Source organism: Chaetodon auriga, chromosome 21 (assembly GCF_051107435.1).
Source record: "Chaetodon auriga isolate fChaAug3 chromosome 21, fChaAug3.hap1, whole genome shotgun sequence".
Lineage (NCBI taxonomy): Eukaryota > Metazoa > Chordata > Actinopteri > Chaetodontiformes > Chaetodontidae > Chaetodon > Chaetodon auriga.
Genome location: NC_135094.1, coordinates 4,367,395 through 4,393,021, shown reverse-complemented (window position 1 = coordinate 4,393,021; position 25,627 = coordinate 4,367,395). Strand labels below are relative to the sequence as shown.

Below are 25,627 nucleotides of genomic sequence, written 5' to 3'. Positions count from 1 at the left end.
CTGAGGATATACTTTGAAATGGAAAAGAAACAGAAAAATATCAGCTGTGGTAAGAAGTGGTCGGAGGTGTACTGAGAGCTTTTACTTTGACTTTTCACTGACCTTGACTGAAGTGCAGCCTGATGTGTTGATCAATGACGGGATCTGACGTTTTCAGCTTAAATCAGTCGCCACAGTTGTCACGACGCCACCTGTACACGCCGGCAGGGCACTCCTGATCTTTGACAAACGTGACGAGCAGTAAGAGGAAACGACCTTCTGTTTTCTCATGAAAACGGGCTGATTATCCTGTTTTGGTTTTTTTTTGGAATGAGGAAATTAAGGAAATGATTAACTTGTCAGCTTCTTTTGTCACATGGTCAGTTGAGGGGAGTTTTGCTTCTCCGCATGGTGGTCGCACCTCTTCTTGATTCAGATAAATCTTACTTTCCCTTTTTTTTTTGGGAAGCATCCATTATTGCACAATCTGCAAAAACCACATCAAACATTGAGCTCCACCACATTTGCCTGCAACAGCAAAAAACCCCCAAAAAACCAAAAACAAACTGGGAAATTAGCGATAGAGGAACTGCTGGTTTTCCTCATCTTAACCACTTCATTGTGCGTTTGTATTTTGATCTTTCATCACAGTTTCATTACTGAAACTGAAACCAGCGATTTATAAGAGACTGAAGTGTAATTTATTCCCCTCTGCAGCCGCTGTGCCCTCAGTGTGAGAAAATCGTTTTTAATGAACGTTCATGTGTCTCTGATCCCCTTTTCACTTCTTCATGTGCAGTTTATTAACTGTCAGTTCCTTCATTGATTTAGTCGCTTCCTGCCACAGTCACTGATTATGCTCATATGCACACTCATATTGCACTTTTTTTCTGAATATGACAATATTCTGAATTTTCACACCGTGTAAACAGCGTATTCTGGTAGTGTTTCCCATTTTAGGCCTCATATCGAATGGAGCATTTTCCGATTTTGATGTCAGATGTGCTGATATTCTTCAGGTTTTCAGACACGGTTTTTGGACATGTATACAGGACAATATGTCGCTGTCAGTTGGGAGTTTTTACCGCTGTGACGATGTGCATGGCCTCTTGTTCACTGCATCTCCTGTTTCATTTTGTAGTAGCATTCTTCGTGCACTCCTGTATATTTACTCTTTGTCTGTTCTGTTTCCAGCCAGTTTCACTTACCACCTGTTCTCAATCATCCAATCAGCGCCCCAGTCTGTAAAGCCTGAGTGATCCACTACCTGTTTGCCACATTGTCTTTCAGTGGACTGCAGTGCTGGTTTTTGTTATCCTTGTTGTTGCTTGTTAGCGTTTGTTTCTCTGCCTCGTGTTTCTGGGTTTTGCCTGACTCGCCTTCTGTTCTGCTTTTAGTTCTAGTTGCTGAGACACTTCAAACAAAACTGTCACCCTCATGGCAGCTTCAGAGGAAAAGTTAGGGGATCACCAAAGTCAGTATAAGCTTCATTTTCACCTCTTGGGAGCAGCCAAGCAAATAAAACAAGAATCATAGGCTTAATATGCAGGTATGGCTTGAAAAACTAGTCAGTGCTTTCATTTCCAGCAGACTTCCCTCCTACAAGAACAGCAACAACAAACTCTTCAGAGAGAGTCCCAACAACGACCAAAAAAACTGACCGCCTGACACCAATTTCTATGTCTCTGTGATAAAATATGACAATGAAAGTGTGTCATAGAGCAGAGCTGTTGTACCACTGCTGTTTCTCACTTCATGACCAACGTCAGCAACACTTTTCACCAGCAGAGGTCTCAGTTGGGAAACTCTTGGTCGACTGTTCGCTGGGTTACTGCCTCTGTGCTGTATGTGCATACGACCACCTACAGAGGACATGACGCTGCAGTGAATCAAATCAAAGCAACCAGATCTGATTTTACCTTCAGTACATGTTGTTTCTTCACTTGTTTTAACTGAGCTGTGTGTGTGCAATGCTTGCCTGCATCTGTGTGTGTGTGTGTGTGTGTGTGTGTGTGTGAGACATACATACACAGCCTTCACATACTAATGTAGCACAGGCAATGAATCTTTAATGATCTGATTAAATTGAATAATGTCCTAATCATACTTTCATTATATGATCACACTGGCTCAAATTACTATAATGTGTTAGCTTAGCATCCCACTGGTAAACATTAATATGAATAAGATTTCATTAGTGTGACTAGAAGGAGCTTTATTCTCGAACGCAGGAGACATTACAGCGTAGTTCTGCAGCGCTGGGCTGCAGAGAGGCAAAGGAATCAAAATGTTCAAATAAATTCTCCTTATGAGGAACACAATGCGGTCATTTTATAAAATGTTTTAAAAAAAGGAAGTGAGAAGTAAAAGTGAAAGTGGAAACAGTTTCGATAATTGCTCCAAATATATTCACAAAAATAAGGACGTGCTGCTTTTCCTTTCAACTACTTTATCTTTTAATCATTTTGTGAGCAATGTGAAGGTGTCGCTTGGTCTCTGGGTAATGCAGAAATTCTCACTGTCTTTTAGAAAGTTTAGAAACCAAAAAATCAGTTGATGAATGGAGAAATCAGTCAGCAGATTAATCCATAATGAAAGTAATCATTGGTTGCAGTCATATATATGCAATGTCATAATGACGTAATGATGGTTACTTTGATACTTTAAGCACATTTTTCAGATTATGCTTAGATACTTTATCTTAAGTAACATTTTCAATGCAGGACTTTTACTTGTAACGAGTAATTTTTGTTGTGGTATTCGTACTTTGACTCAATTAAAGACCAGGAGGCTCCACCCTCAGCTGTGCACGACATTGTCAGATAAACTCTAAGGTGTGAACAATAAAATGAACTTGCAGATAGCTGGTGAACATATAGCCGATACAGAGCCAGAGATTTCCCTCAGGAGTTGGTGGAGACCAAAATCAGAGCTAAAAGAAAGTCAATATTGGACTTAAATTCATCAGATGGACACAATCACGACTTCAAATGAATTATGATTTTGCTCTGTAACTGCAGAATGTGTCAATAAGCAACTGTTTACAAGTAAGCAGCTGAAAAGGTGAAGGTCAGCGTTGTTTCTGCTGCCCCCAAGTGGCCAAAAATCTGTTACTGCAGGATTATGCACTGTGCGAAAACACCTGAACCCTCAACATCTAAATTAGCTCACTAATTTGATTCATTCACTGAAATGAACCAAAGAAAGAAGGAGAGAAAGAAAGAAATAGCTGGAGGGTACAGAGAAATGATCTGTGGAGTGGAGGTGGAGAGGTTGGCTGAGGATTCATTAAGTTCCCTCAGCAGCACAAGCAGAAAGTGTGCAGGTCGGCCCGTGTTTTCCTGTGCACAGAGGACACGCGCACGCACGCACGCACGCACGCACGCTGATTAAACGTCTTCAGAGAATATCTATGATATCTTTCCTCCATCATATCTGCGTGATTCTGTTGCTCCAGAGGGAAATGCGCCGGCATGTGCGCGCTGAGCCACCCACGGCGCGCGTGCACGGATTAATCATATCTGGAGAGAGAGAGAGAGAGAGAGAGAGGGAGAGAGAGAGAGAGAGAGAGAGAGAGATGCTGTCGGGTGTTGAGTCCGGTGTGACTTATCTATCCTACCCTGCTGCTGTCGGTAGCGGACTGGCTGCGCACACACCAAACCTGCGCACACTCCTCTCTCTCTCTGTCTCACACACACACACGCACGCACACACACACACAGGGAGCGCAGGACCGGACTGGCGCACTGGGAAGAAGGGAGGGAATAGAGGAGAAAGAGACACATGTCAGACCGGATCGAGCGAGGGAATGTACCGGATTCCGCTGCACACACGCCCGGGCTGTCCCGCACTGAGGGCTGCGCTGCGTTAACGGGACACGACACGGGGCTGAGCCGGCGGCGGGGGGACCGGACCGGGATAGTCTAACGAGGAGTCACCTGGCTGCGCGGGAGGGAGGGAGGAGGGCGGGAGGGTCGGAGGGGGGAGCCGTGCCCGGCTGACAGCGCTTTTGTTCGGGGTTAATAACACCGCTTGCGCGCAACGGAGAGTCGGCGCAAAGTTTCCTCGATGGCGCTGGTGATGGAGCCGGTGAGCAAATGGAGCACGAGCCAGGTGGTGGACTGGATGAAAGGTGGGCTACAGACACACACGCATACACACACACACACACACACACACACACACACACACACACACATACACACACATCTTGTGCACTTGATGAATTTATAGTCAGAAATCAATTAGCTTCACACCTGGATGGAGATAAACACACACACACGCGCACGCACGCACACACACCTACACACGCGGGCGCACACACAAACACGCACACATCTTGTGCACTTGATGAATTTATATTCAGAAATTAATAAGCCTCACACCTGGATGGAGATAAACACACACGCACACTCCTACACAAGCGCGCATGTACACGCACAAACATGCGCATATCTTGTGCAATGAATTTATAGTCAGAAATCAATTAGTTACACACCTGGATGGAGATAAACACACACACACACACACACACACACACACACACTCCCACACACTCAGTGATCATGACTGATGAAGATTAGTGCAGGGGAGACAGCGGCTGGCAAGATGTTATGATGCGTGGGAGGTGTGCGTTTGTGTGTGCGCGCGCGCCCGTGCATCATCCTGGCACCTGATGATCAGTGGGAGATGATGTAATGTGTGAATGACAGGAGGAGAAGCAGCCAAACTTCACCGCTGAGAGCAGGGGCGGGCTTAGAAACTTTTGATGGGGGGGGTAAGACTGGGGCATAGCTTCGCTGAAGGGGGGGCACATTTGGGAAACAGCTAAAAAATGTGTTGAATTTAAAACCACATTCTTTCCATGTGGCTAATAAACTGTATTGCTTGTTACATGTTGTATGCAGAGAAATACATTAATGCCAAGAAACAACTTTAAATACTTTGATATGACGTAATATCAATAAGTAGCTGGTGTTTCTACCTCAGTTATACATCCATGGTCAGAGTATGAGTACGAGTATGAGTCAAGGAGACTGACAGAGACGTCTGTTTGTAGTCATTTGGTGTCTCTTTGTGGTCGTATTGTGTCTCTTTACGTTCGCTTTGCGTTATTTTGTCGTAGTTTTGTGTCACTTTGTAGCCATTTTGTGTCTCCTCGTGGTCATTGTGCGTCTGCACGAGGGCTGGCCAATCATATTCCAGGTAAGCCTGCGTCACCCCTCTGGCCCCACTGTTAACATGTCAGCACTAACAGAGCAGGATTACACTCAGTTCACTCATCCTTCAGACTGATAAAAGTCTCACAGACGTGAACTGTCGTCATTTTTAAGAGCTGCCAAACTGAGACTGGGGAATGAGGAGTGCTAGAAGAAGGCCTTTAAAGAAAAATACATCAGATAAAGGCACACAAAAACCCCTAAATGAGTATTTATCTGAAAATGTAAGCGAGTTTCATTTACATGAGTGCTTGGGATACGTTGCAGTGATCACACTACAGATTATAGTCATGCATAATTCAAGAGGCGGGCTGATTAGGTCTGTACCCAGGGGCCTGTGTGAGCATTGTAAAACTCTTTTTACATTAAAAAGAAATGTCATTGTGCTTTCCAGCTTCCACACTGCTGTTTGGCAGCGCATTTTTGTTCTGTGCGGACAATGGATGATATGACGTACTCGACATTTTCTCCATTTAGGCACAGTGGAGCTGGATATCATAAAATGTCCCAAAATATCAAGGAGGAACATGAGATTTGGTGTCAGGAATGAGTTTCCTTTTAGACTCAATGTTCTGCTCTTTCTAACCTCAGCATGCTCTCAGTATGAGCTGCTGTAATACTGTATGTTGAAGACAACTGGTTTTGGCTCACCATCCAAGGGCCAGTATCACCCAGACCTCCCCAAAACCACCTGCCAAAAGGAGACCTGCTACAGTAAAGACCAGTCCATTAATCTGATTTATTATCAGACCGTCATTTAGTTTAAATTAACCGCCGAGTTTTAGCTGTGATGCCAACACTGCAAGTACAAGTTCCATTAAAAAATGAATATACTGTCGTCCAGTTTGGCCAAAAAATGGACTATGTGAAGGTCACGCAGAACCTCCTGAAGGGTCTGCAACATTATTTTGAGTTTAAAGACGTTACCAGTCTTGGTTTTGGTATTCGGAGTGCCATCATATTCCCAGTTTTCCTTCAACTTCTCAGCTGTTGGTGAGAACACACAGATTTATGGGATCTGGGGGCGTTATCTGGCACAAAAACAAAATTAGGTCATTAAAGTTATACACCACCCAAAATCTCTGTTTTTAGTATTATAGCAAGCCAAAGAGGTGGTCGTAAAAAGTTTGCAGTTTTTGGAAAATGGAGGCTGTGGTGGGCTTTGATTCACTGCAGCTGACTCCAGTGCTGATAAGTTTTGGTAAAGTCGACCCTGTGCCCTCGAAACTGCATTTCTGTACAGCTAATCTGCATTTATCATTACGTTACGCTGACAAACGACATCGCTGCTGGACTACTTCCAGTCAAGGTCTGTTTGGGTGGATGAAACACGACAGTTTATGCACCTTGAAGCAGAATCCAGAGTTCTCATCCAGACTGTGGTTAGATTTAGGCAGCAAAAGCACTCAGGTTACGTCTGGGGAAAGATCGCCATTGCTGCTGTTAATTAGTCGTATATAAAGGTCATTTCTATGAGACATGGCTCCCTAAACTGTACAAGAGTTTGCTCCTATCTGAGATTATAGATTTGGAGGAATGTTCTTTATTGACGCTGATCTGCCAATTCTTCCTTAGAATAAATAAGGAAGAATTGACAGAATGACAGAATGAAAAGATGCTGAAAAATGTGCTATTAGCGACTGCAGCAGTGCAGCCTGCCTGGTTGTTCAGACCTCACGGCAGCTGTTGCACTCTCCCCTTCTTGGCATTTCTGGCTCTTCACAGGCTCAACTGGATGCTGGAGATGATGAAATGATTTTCCTGTTACCGTCTTCTTACTCTGCTAACATACGTTTGTCGTAGATCTGACCTTTCATGACCAAATCATGCCCAAATTGCTGATGTCCACATCACAGTCAGCAAGAAAATTGCTCTTGGTTTCGTGACATCATGACAGCGTATCATTAATACCACAGTACGATTTATATTGCATTAGAAATATATTATCGTTACCGTAAACAGCGTAAACAGTGTAGTGTTTCTAACAGTAGTTTCAGTCACGTTTTGAGCTAATTGTTGTCTAATTTGTCTAATTAATACCAAGATTCTTTGAAGTATCAGTAACTTAGAAAAAATCAATAAATGAGATTCTTCTATATAATACGTTAATTTGGAAGGTAACTAGTAATTGTAGCTCTTCAGTAAATGTAGTGAAGTACAAAGTAGCATTAAATGGAAATACTCAAAGCAAAAGTACATCAAGATTGTACTTAAGTAAATGTACTTTCCACCACTGCGTCCTATTCTATGACTTTTTTTTGCCTTTAGCAGCACACTCATTGGGTCAATCATTGACTTTCTTCACATACTGGAAGTGCAGCGCTACGATGCGTCACCACTCCCTGTTTCATCAGGCTGTTCTCACAGAACTCAGCCTGATCCCTCACTCCACATAAACTGAGAAAAATGACTAATAACAACTAATATTAGCAGTAATTGTTGTTCACCGTGTCTGTTTAATGCATAAAAAGCAGGTCAGGGAAGCTATTGACTCACACGCTTCAGCAGAATGCAAATGGAAATCGTGACAAAGATTTATTTACATGATATTCTGTGTCAGTTTCTCAGAGCTTCATCATTGGATAGGTTGGCCATGTGCATATGGCATGTGTCTATGTGTGCCCCTGTGTGTGTGTGTGTGTGTGTGTGTGTGTGTGTGTGTGTGTGTGTGTGTGTGTGGGTGGATGGTGAGTTGTTCGTCTCAGACCGTCTGTGCAGAACAGCTGACAGACACACACACCCGTTCTGAACAGAAGGCTCCACCCGGGTCCTCGGACATTTGCGCTCGTACACACACACACACACACACACACACACACACACGCGTGCACAAATATACACACAACACACGTGGCATGCCTTAGTGTGGTATTCGGTTCGTGCTGGGTCTCTTGGGTGTGTCTGTGGCGACAGAGGGAAATATGATATACTGTATTTGTGTGTGTGTGTGTGTGTGTGTGTGTGTGTGTGTGTGTGTATACAATAACATGTACGGATCACATATGCCACAGGCGTTTGGGGCCAAAAGGTCTGGGCTTTGTTGATTTGGCGACAGTGTTGCATTGGCACGTCTGAGGCTAAAACAATATGGGAGTGGTACACTTCAATAGTAATGTGAGAACTTACCGTGCATTGCTGGGAATGATGGGAATTTTGCCCCACATCTTGTTATTGCAGGAAGCCGGGCACAAATTTACCTATTTTCTCTTGCATGAATTTGATTGCTAGACTTGAAAGTCAGCAGCGAAATTGCCGTGACAGCATGCGAGCACATCTGATGACACCATTTGCCACGAGAGAAAGCTGAGAAAGTGATAGTCACAGCCTTTAGGATCAGAGGGTTTGGGGTCCGTGGGCTTGATCTTTTTATGCTTTAAGGTGAAGCACGATGAGATTAATGAGGATTCAGGTTACTCAAAACATTTGTCAATTTGCATCAGAAAATCCAGACTCTGTGTTTGTTGCTTCATTTGCGTGTGCTGAGCAAACAAGTGGTGCGTAGGGGAATTAGGTATGAGCTGTTCTGGTCACTCAACGTCGCTCCAGCGTGATATCGCTCGGGGTTCAAGCATCAGGTTCAGTGATCAAGTTAGCGTGGCCAATCAGAAGCCTGAAAAAGCCGTCACCTGCAACTAAAGGTCTGACAGCCAAATTACGACTTAGGAAGGGTTAATCTGACCCTGACCCTAACCCTCGCAACCTGGTCTTGTTCAGAACTAGTGGCAGTGGTGGTCTGTGTTGTGGAAGTGTTGGATTGTGTAGCAGTGACTTCTTCTGACCCTTTGTTCCTCATTAAAAGTGGAAGAGTTACTGTACATTTATGTGTAAACATGTATAAAAAAAAAAGTCCTTTTAGCAAGGTTAGCACCAGTGCTATTTTGGCCACCATTGCACAAAATGGCCTCAGGTAAGCAAAGGAAATAATGGCTTCACAAACCGAAAACTGCTCCTCTGTCTCCACTGCACTGCTATCAGAGAGTTTGTGTCTCTTCATCCTGACAGGAGTTTTCCAAAAGCTCCATTTTCACTGATCTAAAACTGTGTTTGTGTGCGGACGAAAGACCAAAAACGCATAGAAAAAAAGTATGTTTTGAAAAAAACTGCTGTACGTGTGGGCTGGTCGTTACAAAGACTTCTTATTTCTAATTTCAACAGGTACAAATGCTCTTCGTGATTAACACACTCATACTGGCTCTACACTGCAGTACGAGAACAATCTTTCTTTATGTCATTTATTTGGATCATCAGCTGGTGAGGACTTTTTGCCTCAGACGTTTTAGCTTTGGCCTCAGTGTTTTAGCTCGATATTATAGTATATATAAGATAAATTTTACGGGGTTCGCTTTAAAACAAGTCATCTTGAATCATTTAAAAAGCCAGCTGCAGACAGTACTTTCACCATTATCTCTGTAAACTGCATTATGTGCTGTGGGAAAACTGAAAGGTCGACAGCTAACAGGAGCAGGGCTTAGCGAATAGTCAATTTCCTATTGACCCATCCAGCAGACAGGGAGCAGCATTAGGATTCATGGAGTCACATCTTTCAATCTGTTTTAGCTCTGGTTTTGGTCTCTGTTAGCTCCTGGGGGAAATATCCGGCTCTTTAGCTGCTAAATGTTCCACTTTGTTCACCAGCTCGTCTCTAGCTGTCTGCTGTCTGGTTGCTGAAAACAGCTGCCTGCTGCAGCTGGACACAAGACGATAATAAGAACGGTGAGACTAAACCTGGAAAATATATATTTTTGCCATTGCAGGGTTAAAACCATGCGGTAGTAATCTGCTATGAGCTGTTTAAAAATACAACAGCTCCAATTTAACGAGGCTAGAAAGTTTTACAAACTTTTACCTCCAAAAAGTAATCTGCATTGTCTAATTTTATCCTATTACAAGCTTTTCGTGTCACTGTGGCTGAAATTTAATGGACTTTTCTCCAGTTAAAAACACCAGATGGGAACAGAGATTTACAGGCACCTGGATATAATCTTGCTTGACACAGATTGTTTTTCTGTTTATTGACTAATGCAAATTTTCAAGGTGAAAAATTCTAACTTAAGTGGACATATCTTTTGCTTTGCTTAGGGTTGCCTTGGGCGATGCATTTTCTTGCCTCAGCTGCCTCTTTTGACTGACTCTTCATGCATGGGGTTTGTTTTTCTTGTTAGCTTGCCTACTTATATTGGACTCAGACTGATGGGGAGGCTGATAGGGAGAGAACAGTAATGCAGAGGGCCTTGGAGTTGAGAAAAATGAAGAGCACTTAAAGCAAACACCAATATTCAAAGTCAGGAGCTTCAAGAAAATACAGCACAAATAACTGTTATTAATGGAGAAAAAGGATTTGCCTGATTTGTTTCCCCCATGCAAAATCTTCTAAGACGACACTGGGATTTAAACTGGCAACCTTCCGGCCATAAACTCACTTCTGATAGCCTCTGGGCTGTTAACATCCAGCATTCACAAATCCCAGAACACAGCGAACGCTCATCCAGCTTTTATTGTTACCAAAGCTTCAGAGTGCTAACAGATGACGGATAACCTGACTGGGAGGGCTAGATCTTTTATTGGACTCTCTAACATCCCAGAAGTCACCGCAAAATCTAGTTTTATTAGCCGTGTGTGTGTGTGACAAAGAGAAAGAGGGTGTTTGTGGGAGTTTGGCTCGCCTGCTGTTGTGAAAAGTGTGCCTCTGTGGGAGTTAAGTACGTGAGTCAGCTATGAATCACACTTTTTCTGTACCAATCAAACACATGAACTCTCTCTCGCACAAACACATGCACATGCATACTGTACATGGAGATGTGAGCGCATGATTATACAGATTATACACCATTATACAACAAACCCACACAGGCGCTTACACCGAGCTTGTGATTGTTAATTTATTCAAAAACGTGAGCGGGTACATTTTAGCACTTTTATTGGATATTCAGTCGACCAGAGAGTCCCAAGCAGGGGTGCCTGTTCCCCAGGTGGCGCCTCTGCAGTTGCAGCACTTGCCTTTGGGCACAACTAATTAAAAAAAAAGAAGAAAAAAAAAAAAGGAATTGCTAATTGAATAAAAGACAAAAAACACAGTCAGCTGGAACACCAGTCCTGACAATGTGTAAAAACCAGTAAGCAAGCAAGGGGACAATGTGAAGCGTTAGCCAAAACAAGGCTAATGGATAAATGTTGTCAACAGTTATCTACAGGATGGCTGTGAATGGGTCAAATAGTTTGCCAAGTAATTGAATAAACAGTTGAAATTGCCCAGTTAGCTAAAATAAATATGTTAGCTGAAAGTAATCAATAAAAGGTAAGATTATCTGAAAGGAAAATGGCGGAAATAGTTAGCTAAACGAAAAATGGTTAAAATAAATAGCTAAGTGATGGGTGAACCGTTGAATGGATAAATGGTGAGCTAATACTTCGCGTAAAGTAATCACAAAACAGTTCAAACTGTTGGCTAAAGTTAGCTAAAAGATAAACGATTGAAATGGTTTGTTAAAAGTAATAGATAAATGATGAATAGTTAGCTAAGAGTAATCAATAAACAGTTTAAAAATAGCGAAAAGTACTTGATAAATGATAGAAATAGCTAAAAAAAGAAAAGGTTTTTAACAGGTATTCAAAAATAATGGATAAAAATTTGGCTAAAAGTATCGATAAATGGTAGTTAGCTAAGATAAGTGGTTGAAATAATTAGCTAAAAGCGATGGATAGACATAAACTAAAGGTAATGGATAAAGGGTGTTAATGGAGAACTGATATGTGATAAATGGACGTTAGCCAAAAGATAAATGGTTGAAACAGCTAAAAATAATGGATGAATGGTTGAAATGTTGCAGTCATCGATAAGAAAAGGTATTTAAAAGTAATAGATAAACAATTGTTAACAACTGTTAGCTCAAAGTATCAATAAATGGTACCCAGCTAAGATAAGTGGTTGAAATAATTAGCTAAAAACTGATGGTTAAACGTCGAAATAGTCAAAATGAATGGAGAAATGCGTGGTTATGTTGATGAAGGGCTGTGCAGGTAAATTCGACAACAAAGCTCGAGAACCGCTGCAGTCAGAGAGTGAATCCAGTCGTTATACTGCGTGTACATTAACCATATAGCACTGCTTCAGCCTGTGTGTGTGTATGTGTGTGTGTATGCGCTCGCTTATGCCACTAACAATTTGACTCATCAGTATTCAGGGCATTCACGCTCTCCCTCACTGCCAGCGATAAGCGATGCTGATTATCAGTGAACTTTTGCTACACAGTGTATATCTCCCCTTCTGCTTCCCTGCCTCGCTCTCCCTCTCGCAGCAGTAGTAACACTTTGCCTGCGAGAGCCAACATTGTTTTAATCAGCTTCACGTCTATTAGGAATCAGCTGCTATTAACACTCATTAAAACACAAGTCTCGCTGTTAGAGGGAAAAAGTGCTCAGACGCCTCACTTGAGTAAAAATAGCAGTATCACGGTGTAAAAATACACTGCAGGACTGAAGAATACACCCATATGGGATTACTGAACATCTTACTCCAAAACCATGGGCATTATCTGCCGCGGCTTAAGTGCTCCACGATGTTCACCGGCTATATTCTGTGTCTGTCTGCCGTTTGGTGGCGAGCAGGTTGTGTACAGTGGCTTTTCGGGGCTTATTTGCTGAAAACAGCTGCCTGCGATGGCCTAAAAGAGCGCTGTGATGCTCATGAACAATGAGCTGAAACTCACCGCGGAGCTCGGTGAAAGCCGAGGGGAGCTGCAGATCGTGGTGATAACTCTCTGTGGGCTCATCGCTGCAAGTGACCCCTATCACATTGTCATTTCATATGTTGTTTCTCATAAAAACACAGATTATAGCTGCTTTAAGGAACAGCAGAATGCACTTAAAGAGACAGGAGGAGAAACCCGACTAATTAACACTTTATATAAAAATAAGTCTTTCTCTGCGAAGACGACTAGACGACTAAACTACCCCCTGAAACCACAAGTTCTCGTGTTTACATTTCTGTTTGTGTGCAGATTTAACTAATGAGATGCAACTTGTAATAAGTGAGTTTTAAAGGTCCTGGTTGGCGGTTTTCTGAACTTTAGCCAGCATCGTGCTGCTTCCCCCTTCCTCCGGTCTCTAAGCTAAGTGTTGTTAGTCGCCTCCTGCCTCCAGCTTAATACTTAATGCGCAGAAAGTCTTGAAGATGAGCATGTAACACAGTATTTTATTCTAAAATGTAAAGTATCATCAAATAAACACACTGTACATTCAAGCAACGTGTTGTTTAGTAAATTTACTTTCCACCACTTGACCGTTTTGTATAGATACAAACATGCGCATCTGCCTCATAAATATATCTCGACCTGAGGTGTACCTGAGCGACCTTCGCCTCACATTAAAGCTGGAAGCCACACAAATCAAATCTGAGCGATTTGATGTCTTTATTCTTATCAAATCCTTTCATGCTTGTCAGTGGGAGCCGCGAACCGAGATATCGCTCATCGAGTTCAAGTGTTCGGGCTCCAGATAGTGGAATCAATTTGTCTAGTTTCCTTCCAAAATAAGATAATGGTGAAAAGACGGTGCCTCATCTTCAAAATTGATTGTGCTTCATTTTAAGACCATAAAAGCTCTGTTTATATACATTTTTATATATGTATTCTTACTCAGACTGCAGCTCGATGTATGGAGTTTTGGAACTGAACGCTTCATTTAGACTTCAGATGTGGCCGAGGGAGGGAAGGAAGCGACGGGAGGGTGCAGAAGGCGACAAATGCTGTTTGCTCGTCTGTGATGAGAGATGGAATTTGTGTGTGTGTGTGTGTGTGTGTTAAATAGTTTGCATGCAATTTAGCAGCTGGCTTATGAGGTTTTTTCCTTCCTCTTCGTCTTCCTCCTCCTTTCTCTCCTTCTCTTCCTCCGCACTCATCCCATTTTTTTCCCATCTTTGTTAGTGTGGTTATGATAGATGAGTGTATTACAAAGCGGGGACTTGAAGCGGGGGAAATCAATGCTCGTTCCTCAGAGGTGTGTGTGTGTGTGTGTGTGTGTGTGTGTGTGTGTGTGCGTGTGTCTATGTGTGTCTATGTGTGTTTGGAGTGTGTGTGTTTGCCAGTTGGCTGTTTGTTAAGAGGTTAGAAGCTGGATACATTCATTGTTTTGGGAGCCAGGGGCTGCAGCTGAGCCTCTCTGTCTTGATCTGCTTTCCTTTGACTCAGCAAACCCAGCCAGGCCAGAGGAACACACACACACACACACACACACACACACACACACACACACACACACACACACACAAACTAAGCACGCACCCACCCACTTACACGCTCACACACTCGCAGATCTAGAGAGACCGTCCCACTCACAACACAGATGTTATACAATCCAGCAGAGGGTAAAGTCTTAACTGGGTGGTTGCCTGATTGCCCATCTAGTGCCTCTTTTGTTCTCGTCTCTCGACTCCTCTTTCAGCCACAGGGTTTGTTTTAAGTCCTTTGAAGAGTGAATTTGCTCAAATCCTTTGCGTCGAGTTCAACTTTGTCAGACTGCGAGCTGCGAATTCGATCCCTCGGCCAATAGCGCGCCATCTTGACAGTGCTGACGTCTGAGGGGACGGAGAGTCCAAAACGGATGACGCTATCATAGCTTGCTAGCCGTGTTGCATTAGTTAACATCCTCTCTCTGAATATTAACTGTTCCACATAAAAGTGATTGTTAGCTCGATGAGTATTACTTTCACTCTTGCATAACATTTAATTGACTTGAATAGGGTCCAATGATGAGCAAAGAGTCAGGGGGAAATAAACAGAACTGAGGAAATCGAAAGACTGACTGACTATTGCTAGCTCGATCGAGCTGAATACCAAGTTAGAGATTAGCTCGACAGCTAAAGCAGTTCACCGGGCAGTCCTACGAGTCGTTGCTTTATATCACCAAATTTCCAGCCCCACCTCTTTCACTTGAATATGTCACTTTGCAGTTTGACCATCACCCTATAAAACATAAAATTCAGCTGCTACAGCCCAAACTTAAGTTGCTCGCTGCAGTGCTACACTAAGGCTAACACTTCAGCAACATGTCAGCCTTCAAATTCATACCTTAGATGTAGCGTTGGCAGGTCAGATAGCAGTCGCATGAACGGACAAACCATGCTGTCCTTCCGAACGGGAATCCAGATCAGAAAACACTAATAAAACGCTAATATGGGTCATTTCATAAGCAACGACAAACTCTTGAAGCTTAATTTATGTCATCCATCACTGTGAAACGCATTGCAGACTTTTCAACTAGATGTTCACCGTCTAGAGTCTACATGTAGATTTTCATGCTTTAGAGGAATGAAAGGAAACCCGCTGATATCTGGAAACCTACTGTTGAAAAAATAACGTACATGAGTAAATCTAAATCTATGCCCCATGAACCCCTGCAGAAATGTTAAGAGTACAGGATAGAACCGGGATACCAGAGCGAATATTGTTGATCGTCTTCATCAGTCCCTTTAGCGCTGTGGGAGAGGGAAACAGTCTGTCATTTCATGTCGAAACAGGCCTCAGTGTCACACATTTGGCTCATAAATAGACAGGAACAAAATATTTTCTGCCTGATGTATAAAAAAGAGAAAGGAAAACAAGACCTAAATTCCTCCTGTGGCCCTCAGTTGTTTCTCCAAACAAACTATATTTTATACTTTTACCTCATCTTTGTTAAAGGCGTTGTGCAGAATTCGCTCTCAGAAATGTGAGACAGCAGCTGCTGTATTATCCGAGACAAATGGGAATAAGTAGAAATGTTTCCAGCATTACCTGTGCAGACTAAAAGAAATCTGTCCTCCCTATAGGCTGACTTTGAAGGAGGAAACTGTCGGCGAAAAGCACGGCAACGAAAGCCAATAAGTGCTTCTGGAGCGCAGCCCGATGCCTATAATTTCAAGTAGGGATGTTCCTGGTGATCGATCAGCGACTGAAGGTGTTGAGCAGAGTCTCAGCTGCAGACAGGTCATGAGGAATGATGGTGTTGTTAGGAGGAACTCCCCTCCTGTGCCTCCGGCCTGTAATTTCTATCTACCTTATGTGTATTCTCATAACTGCCATAAAAACAGACATGATTATATGCTGCATCGCAGATATACAGCAGGCACCTTCACCAACAGTATACCTCGACGTGGCAGTATAATGGGGTCAGGACGAGAAGAAATGGATTTTCCCCGATGGTAGAGAAAGGCCATAAAAGATATTATGAGATATTTAGTTGACTTTTTAGAGCAATATTTAGAAATAAAGTGTAATTTTGTTTGTAATTGAGTCCTTAAAGCTTCATTAATCAATGTTTTTAGATTAGCGATGATTCAAATAACTACATGTGATGTAAAAGGGGTGACTTGTGATGAAGTGAGAGGATTATGACTCGAGCACAAGTCTTCATCAGCCTCTTTTTACTCATCAGTATTGTTTCCATTGAATACATGTCAAAACGGATTAGTGTATGATAACATTTCATTTTTCTTGTTTTACACAGCGTCCTAACTTTTTTGGAATCTGGACTGAATCACTTGTTAAATGTTTTCTTGCAGCGTAAATTCAATATAGTGAAACCAGATGATAAAGCATCGTGGCAAAGCATTGCGGTGTCGACCCAGCGTACTTCCAATTTACCGTACTAACAAACATCACATTTTGTTTTCAGTTCCCTACGAAGGAGAAAACAATGTATTTATTTTCACTGTGGTCGTGATCTCGTGTCGGAACAAATCTGAGAGTGTTTACAGTGAGTAACCCTAATAATATTATGTGTTTGCTGCAGGTCTGGATGACTGCTTGCAGCAATATGTGTGTGTGTTTGAGCGCGGAGGTGTGTGCGGGGAGAGGCTGCTGAGGATTAGCCACGCCGAGCTGGAGGAGCTGGGAGTTTCTCGCATCGGACACCAGGAGCTCATTCTGGAGGCTGTCGACCTGCTCTGTGCTCTGGTGAGTTTGTAGTTTCAGAGCGGCCCCGGACTCTCATCAGCTATCTTTACGGCTGCAGCTGTTAATGTATTCATGCTCCGCTTGAATGCACAGCGTAATAGACTGCAGAGAGTAGACTTTCACCGCACTGCATCGCATCCTTACATCTCTGATTGCCAAAATCACAGGACAAAAGTTTAGAAATGGCACTATAAATCCCCTTCAAGCTACAAGAAGTGGGGGGGTTTGCCAAAATAAAAGATACGACTGGAATTCCTTGAGTGCACCCTAAACATTAAAAAATTACAACCTGTAATAATTTGGTTTGTGGGGAGCCTGGAGGAGGATACTGAAGGAGGCTGTCAGGTAGAAAACAAACTAAACCCACCTGGACAACGTGTCATAGCTACCTTCATTTTTATGTTTATTGAATTTAAATGTCACCATCGGTCTCCAAGTCAGTCTAATATTTGCTGACTCCTGGCTCACACCAGTGACTGTAGATAAAGATGGATGACGCGCCTCCACTTCCTCCCACTGGACAACAATGAGGCCAAAATATCCCGGACACAGGCGACGTCCTGCTATCTGAAATGACCAAAACCACCTTTGCGAAAAACTTACTTTGGCCACGTCCCATCCGCCAACATGGAAGGGGCGGGGCTTATGACCTATACTGCATCCAGCCACTGGGGGGCAACGGTGATGTTTTGGTTTCCCTTTTCGGAGAATACCAGAAAATACCACTTCAAGAAGTGTACAGGAAAAAGTCGTTCCTTCAGCGGTGTTTAATTGGTTAAATACGTGAACAAGTTGACTTTGTTGTTTTGGATGAGCTGAAAGTGACATGAAAGCTAGGTGCCTTCTTACAGAATCTCTTCAAGTAATTTCTGCTGCGTTATTTAATATAAGTCATTAATATGCGCCAGACTCCTTCGGAAAAGCTGGTAAACATGTTGACAAATGAGATTCTAATTTGTATTCGTGGTGGTTCGCTATCTGGAGGTTCATCTCATCTTTCTTTATGTCTGCGTGTGTTTGTGTGTAGAACTCAGGTCTGGAGACGGAGAGCGTCAGGACTCTGGCTCACAAGCTCGGCGCCTCGGCCAAGAACCTGCAGAACTTCATTTCCGGCCGCCGCCGCAGCAGCCAATCGGAGAGCAGGTCCTCGCGGCGGCTCCCCAACGACCTGCTGACCTCCGTGGTTGACCTCATCACCGCCGCCAAGAGCCTGCTCGCCTGGCTGGACAGGTAATATCACCTTCTACCGATGAGTTAACGCGCAGGTTAACATGCAGTTTTACATTTTTTTTAATGTTTTACATCAGCAGGGTAACCATGTTTCACAGAAGGAAATGCACAGGTATTAATGACATTAACGATGGCTCCGGTATTCACACGTCATTTCTTTTATTATTTGCGCCCTCACTTTCCCTCCTGTGACATATCAAAATGTCTACAATGAAAAAGACCTGTTAAAGGCATGAATAGTGCAATTATAATTTGGCTGCATTCACAAACTCACCATAGTGAGAACAAAAAAAAAACCTCCCATTAGTCCGACTTTGGAGTGTTGCAGCCTCATACAAACATCCTAATTTAGCATCGCTTTGTTTTTTCTGTCGTGGTTCAATAACAGGTGGAACTGGACACACGCAGACGGTGTTTATCTCCCTTTAAATGAGCTGAATTCTGTGTTTTAGTGTTAATGTGGGGTTTTATGTAACTGTCAGTGAGGTGGGTGCATGTTTTTAGACCTTTTATATTTGCTTCAGAATAATTACAGTCCTTTTAGTAATTACAGTAAGTTTTCCACTTATCCACATGTGTGTTATTGATCAAATAATCTGTTAGGAAAGCAGCAGAAATGAACAATTTTTAAGCAACTGAATGTCTTTCAGTTTTGGACTGGATGGCTTCGGATTCATCCTGGGCTCTAAGAAATTGTGATGAACATTTAGTATTTTCTGATATTTTCTAGACTGAACAAGCAATTGATGAATCAAACAGTTGTAAAATCACTAGCTGTCGCTCTAATGTGCAGTACATGATACTTAATATGGAGACAGGAGTTTGAGATCTCCCCTCTGTTGCAGTCTTTGATGCTGCGCCTGCAAAAGTTTCATATCTGTTTTGCTCTGTTTGTGCAGCTAAAGCTCCAGATCTGCAAAGCGTAAACTCTCCTGCAGCTGTTGGTTGTTCACATCTTTAGAGAAATCTGTTTTTTTTTTTTTTTCTAAAGGGATAATGTCAGACCTTTTTTCTCGCCGTGTTTCTCTGTCTCCGCCTCGCTCTCGTCTTCCCTGTCGCTTCATTTATTCATGACTCGACTCGATCTCCTGCACACGACACGCACATCAGATACAGAACGAAAGGTCTTTGACATTTGCTTCTCGAAATGCCGGGCACCCACATCTGTCCTTCGGCCATCTAGACACACTAAATCATATAGAGCCGCGAGCGCACTCGGACCCGCAGAAGAAGCCCACACACTCACACAAACACACACTCGCGCTGACACACACTTATGCAAGCGCACACGCGTTCGCCCACGCACGATGATGCAACTGTAAATGGCAAAGCGACATTGAGAAAGGGATAGACTCAGCAGAGCCGGCGCTTCATGCTCCCTATTCTCCATTTCTGAGACATAACTACGTGCTCAGGCATTGTCAAAGACTCCTTTTTGTGTTTTCATCCTGCACAGTGCGCATACCAAACGTGAAGAAAAGAGCATTTTCCAGCTGTGTGGGAGCACGCTGATAAATTTCACATGCATATGATGCCACCAGAGCTTTTATTTCATGGAAATCTCATCTTCCAAAATTGATTTCTGCTGCCTACGAATAACAAATGAGCGAGTAAAAGGAGCTGGATTTTTCTGTGAAATAAGAGCTGCTCGGTGGATGGTATGTTAATTAACTGACCCTAACGATGGAGAAAAGGTTACATTTCCCGGCATGTCGGGCTACGATCTGTCCTCTGCTAACACCTGAAAGATGACTCCCTCCTAAAGGGTTTACAACAGCAGCAAATTAGCATAAATCCTGTTAAAACTGAACTTTCATCTCTCCCTGATTGCTAGTTATTAGACCTCTCAGGGATGGAGCAAAAGTGCAACATCAGTTCAGCGTTCAGGCAGCAAATGTAAAGCACTTTGTAGTTTCTCACGGAAATGACTTGAGAACATTGTGCAACCTTTTCATGTATAAAGACAGAGTGTGGTACAGCGCGCATCGTCGTTTTCCTGCCTCTGATACGTGATGTCTCCTTATGTATATGCGCTTTCTCTCTGTGGCGACAAACAGCATTTTCTTCACAGCGACACGCTGAGCGGAAGGCAAACCCTTCCTCTTTGAGTCTGTCAGGGAGAAAAGTGAAATTATCATTCAGCGGTAACCAGAATTCGCAGTATTTCTCTTTCTTTGAACTCCTCATTTCCTCTTTATGTGCACATTTGAAAGCACCTACCCATGAATTAATAACAGGGCCTCAGAGACTACAGTTTATCTGTGATGGATTTTGCTGATAGCTTAAAAAGGTCTTTTTTGTGTTTCTATTTTTAACCAATGAGGTGAATGAATAGACTTTAAGTTTTGAGCAACACATGGGGGGATACTGCAGGCCTGGCCGATCTTAAGGGCCTTGTACTTTGCTTGAGTGTTTCCATTTTACGCTACTTTATTCTTCAGATTACACAAAAACACTGGATAAGATCGTAAAATACAAAACATTATGAAATATTAAACCAGTGGCTCTCAACCTTTTTGACTTGTGACCCCTCACAGAAAAGCAGAGCTGAGTTGAGGCCCCCTTTCTTCCACGTTTCAGAAGTCTGTGAGTTGTTAGCCGTTCCATCAAAGAGTCATTTTCCCTCTGAAGCTCTCATAAGGTTTCATTTAAATAATTTTAATTAACCGTTCAAGGCCAGACGAGGGAAAACTCTCAAACATTTCACAAGAAAAGCAAAGATTAAAGAAAGTCCAAAAGCTGTGGAGAGATTTATGTAGCAGAACTTTTCTTCTTCCTTTAATCATCTCACCATCATCCAGATTAATTCTGTGACCTTTGGAGAGGGCCCGACCCCAGGGTTTGGAACCACTGGATGAAACTAACTCGCTGAATCTGAAGTCGTTAAAACTAGTTACTCCTTGACTACAAAGCCTCTTGAGCAGTAATGCATCAGTGTTAACAACAGGAGTGTAGGACTGGGGGTCAAAGGGCACAGAGTACAGGGCCCTCGTGTGGGGAGGGCCCACAAAGATGCTATAATGAGTCGCTGTGAATGTGGGGAGGGGCCCATAGAGAATGTCTTTGTACAGAGCCCACAGTTTTTTAATAACTACCCTGTGATTAGCAATCTGATAATGTCATATATAGTAATACCGTATATCAGTTACGGGACATTTTTCTGTAAAAGAAGCGCTTTCACTTGCTGCTAATACTTCAGGAACTGAAGTCGGATTTTGACTGAAGGACTTTTACTTGTAGTTAAGTCGTTCTGAACCACTTTTTTTCTTACTCAATTTTTTTTTAAACTCCTGCTTTCTGCAACACCTGTACATGATGACAAGAGTTGGAAAAGGTATTTAAAGTAAATAAATGATGGTCGTGGTATGTTCAAAAGTCAGACCTACATTTGGCATTGACCTTAAGTCTTGAGGTGCTGAATTGTCCATCATGGACGTTCATTCCTGGGGATGTATGCTGGTCTGATGTGAGGAAGGAGAAGGTATTGTTGCAATGGTTACCTGCAGTTTACCTTGAGTAATGATTTGAAATGATGACTCAGCTGATCAGCAGAATCTTTTATGTAACTTAATGTTTCATTTGTCGAGTTAAGATTTTAAAAAACACCAGCCAACCAGCCTGGTCCAGTCCGTTTACCTCGTTTACGTTGAAGGAGCTTCTTCAAATTTGCGTTCACTTGGACTCAAGATGAACTGATTTGATTCTGGTTGTCAAAGGTCAAAGGTCAGCGTGAGCACACGAAGCACGTCTTTGGCCACGACTCAAGAATTCATCACAAAATTTCAGACAAATGTCTCACAGGCTAAAATGATGAAGTGATGACATTTTCTATCCCAAAAGGTCAAAGGTCAGCCTCACTGTGACGTCATAACGCTCTCCTCTGGCCATTATTCAACACCACAGCTCAGGAACAGAAGGCAGATTGTGGGTGGAGCATTCGCTTCTTTGCAGCTTCATCTACACTCAAGGCTTTGCAGTCAACCACAAGCTCATCGGTTTGGCTGATACTGAGCTTCAGGTGATGGTCGTTGCACCATGTGATGAAGCTCTCTATCAAATCTTCACTACATATCTGAGCGTGGACACGGATGGATGTAAATGCAGATTCACTGGTTGATGGAGGCAAACAAACACAAGACTGTCGTTGTAGTTTTCTATGATTTCTGAGCAGAGTAATTGGCGTTTATGTGTGTTTATCCCTGTAAAGTCCAAGTCACACTGAATCTAAAGATCTGAGTATCATGTCTGTTTAGTCACATCTGACTGAGTTACGGCTCTAAGAAGTTTTTAGTACCTTAAAGTACCTTAATCGCCTCTCGCCTCTTGCAGTTGGACACTGTTGAACAGCGTTTTCTGAGCGTTTTCTGAGGGCTGGAGTTAGCAAACAGTCTGTGTAGCCTTAGGTCCTGCGTATATATAGCACACAGCCTCGATACTGATGACCCAAATCACACACACACACACACCACAGATACATCATACACTAGAGGCTGTGGCCGGATTTTAATCTGGGTCTTTAGAACAATGAAGGAAAGTAATGGTGTGTGTCTTTGTGTGTGTTATAATGACTTCGCTGCCTATCAGTAATATCGAGCGTGTTAGTTTTGATGCCTCTTTGTGTCTGAGCATCGTCATTAGCGCCCCATTAGCTGCGACATGTTCCTTATCATTAACACCTTGTTCACGCCTGAATAGTCTATTATGTTACACCTGAGGCCTCATTTATAAACATTGCGTTTGCACACAAAACAGGGCTTTAAAGACCCTTCAAAGGTGAAAAAGTTTGCCTAAAAACAGATTTGACCGCCGAATGCGCTCTCTCGTGTGGACGCCGGAGACTTTGGGAATTGATTGTAGCAGCATAACACATCCACACTGGTCTAATAACCCTCCTCACACAGTATATTTCAGTTTTCCAAAGAAAAAAAACAAAAAACAGCCAGGTTTGTTTTTTCCTTTGTTTGTTTCCAAGCCTGCATTGACATGACAGGAAGTCAGTGTGAGGTGTGTAAATCGGTGCACCCAGAACACAATGGCCTATTTACCTGGTTCTCTGATTCATTCATCCATCCACTGGAGCTGTGTCCTCTTTCCTCTGTGGAAACATATAACAGGTGAATCTCCACTTTAAGGAAGCCAGACGTCAGGGCCAGTTTTCTCCAGTGTCTCCTGAACGTAATGGTACTGGTTTAGATTTCTGAGCTGGTCTCGTTTTGCCTTGGACGTCTTTCCCAGAGCCAGTCTGAAACCGTCGTCTCGGCTCTTCAAAATTAACCTCCTCTTCATACTCTTTTCTATTGCATCAGTTGGTTGATTAATTTATCAGCTGATCCACATAAAATCAGTTTTTTCAAGCAGAAGTTCCACACATTCACATAATTTTCCATCTTCTTAAACATTACTAGAAATCAAATAATCGCAGCTCAGGCGGTTCTGGTAATTTTTTGGATTTTAGCTCTTTCGTTACCATCAGGTTGGTCATTTAAAGTCACGACAAACCCTGAATGCCTCAGTTTCCCAACAAGAAAGTGAAATACTGCAGATGCAGATGGAAACCAAACGACAATACTTCAGGGAAGAAGTCATCATCAACTGACCGTGTCAATGAGCAATTTAAAGACGGCACTTTGTGCTGCTGGAAAATGTGATGAGAATTTTTCACCATTTTCTGAAATAATTATACCTTTAATAAAGGAAATAATCAGTTCTTGCAGCCCTAAATATCCGTAAACCATTTCAAAGGAGAACCGCGACACATTCTGAATTAAACATCAACCTGGATGTTCTGGTACTTTACATCATTTCACTTGTGGTCGCCTGTTTGTGATGGCCAATAGCAAAACAATGCAAGCAAACAAGCCAGACTTAAAGTGAAATGACGCTAACGCCATTTTCTTTCTCTCCAAAGCGAGTCATCTGTCGCTTTTCTCCATTTTCAGTTCATTATGCTGCAAATGCGAATGAGTTTCAAAAGTGCTTCCTGTAAATTTGTGCGCCTGTGTGCGTGCACGCAGCCTATCTGCCTCTCTAACAATGCTCCTGTCCATCTCCTCTGTACATTATCTACTGCAGCAGGAACATTTGAAGACATACCGGTGTGTTATCTGTTCCTCCCAGGTCTCCCTTTGCTGCAGTGGCAGACTACTCAGTAACCCGAAATAATGTCATTCAGCTCTGCCTGGAGCTCACCACCATTGTACAGCAGGTGTGTGGAATTGTTTGTGTGTGCGTGTGTGTGTGTGTGTGTGTGTGTTTTGAAGGCTGATATAGCTTGTATTCTGCCATGGCTGTCATATCCCCCTAAGAACGGTGTGTGTGTGGGTGTGATGCTGCAGACTCTGCTCTCCGCATCTTTGAGCGAGACTCGACTCTTTGCTATTTATGTCCTTACAGTCTGTCTTTTGTATGACTGATGTGTGTGTAAATAAAAGATGTCTGTTTGTGTGGGCCTGTTTTCTATCTGGGTATGGAGCGTGCAGGTGCAGGGTTCAGTAGTGTGCGGCCCAGACGGTATTAAGAGGTCGCAGCGTGAGCAGCGAGATGGTGTGTGTTTTTGAGTTTTTGCAAGACAGGATGTTCTGCTCGCGCTACATTAAATTCTGCTTCTCCCTCAGGACTGTACGGTGTTTGAGACGGAGAACAAAATCCTTCATGTGGTGAGTCCTTCTTCCTCGTCCAGCTGTCGCTCGTTTGCTCTGTGTCGATGGCTAGAGTCCTTTTTTTTTTTTAAGATCTCAAATCCCCTCATACCCGCTCGTACAATACTCCACAAACACAGAAACTCGAGCTCCAGCTGGTTCCAGTATTTGACTAAATCTCAACAGTACATTCTGTTGTATTTTGGGACATTTTGGGAAATGTGTGTTTCTGCTTTCATGCCAAGAATTAGATGAGAAGATCGATATCTTTCTCACAATTGTCTGTTAGATATGACGCTACCAGCCAAGAAGTGATTAGCTTAGCTTAGCACGATGAGAAGAAACAAGGGAAACAACCAGGCAGCGAGTCACATAACTTCAAAAGCCTAAATTACCTACTTTTGGAGTGTTACAAGTGAAAGCAGCATGGTTTAAATGAGCTGAATCGAGTGCATCTGCAGTGATTTGGGATTTTATTTATTTATATTGTGTGTGGTCAACAGCAAAAAAATGCTAATGTTTAACTGACCATTTCACAGCAGACATTTTGACTCGTCAAACACAAGCGTTACTCATACTTTTGCTAATTACTGCACTGCTGGTCTGAAGCCATCATTAGTGGTATCAGCTC

General features: G+C 42.8%; 1 protein-coding gene across 3 annotated transcripts in view; it reads left to right on the top strand.

Annotated features, from left to right (window-relative positions):
* The first annotated feature begins 3,536 nt into the window (after positions 1–3,536).
* Positions 3,537–25,627, top strand: part of cnksr2a (connector enhancer of kinase suppressor of Ras 2a) — a 63,827-nt gene continuing 41,736 nt past the window's right edge. For 2 of the 3 annotated variants that reach the window (XM_076761716.1, XM_076761714.1), the window contains exons 1-5: positions 3,538–4,111; positions 16,965–17,128; positions 18,156–18,358; positions 24,476–24,563; positions 24,973–25,014. In XM_076761716.1, coding sequence (XP_076617831.1) covers positions 4,048–4,111; positions 16,965–17,128; positions 18,156–18,358; positions 24,476–24,563; positions 24,973–25,014 — 561 coding nt within the window. In that variant the 5' untranslated portion in view covers positions 3,538–4,047. Of the gene's footprint in view, positions 4,112–16,964; positions 17,129–18,155; positions 18,359–24,475; positions 24,564–24,972; positions 25,015–25,627 lie in introns of all 3 variants that reach the window. The other variant, XM_076761717.1, reaches the window with a different exon arrangement.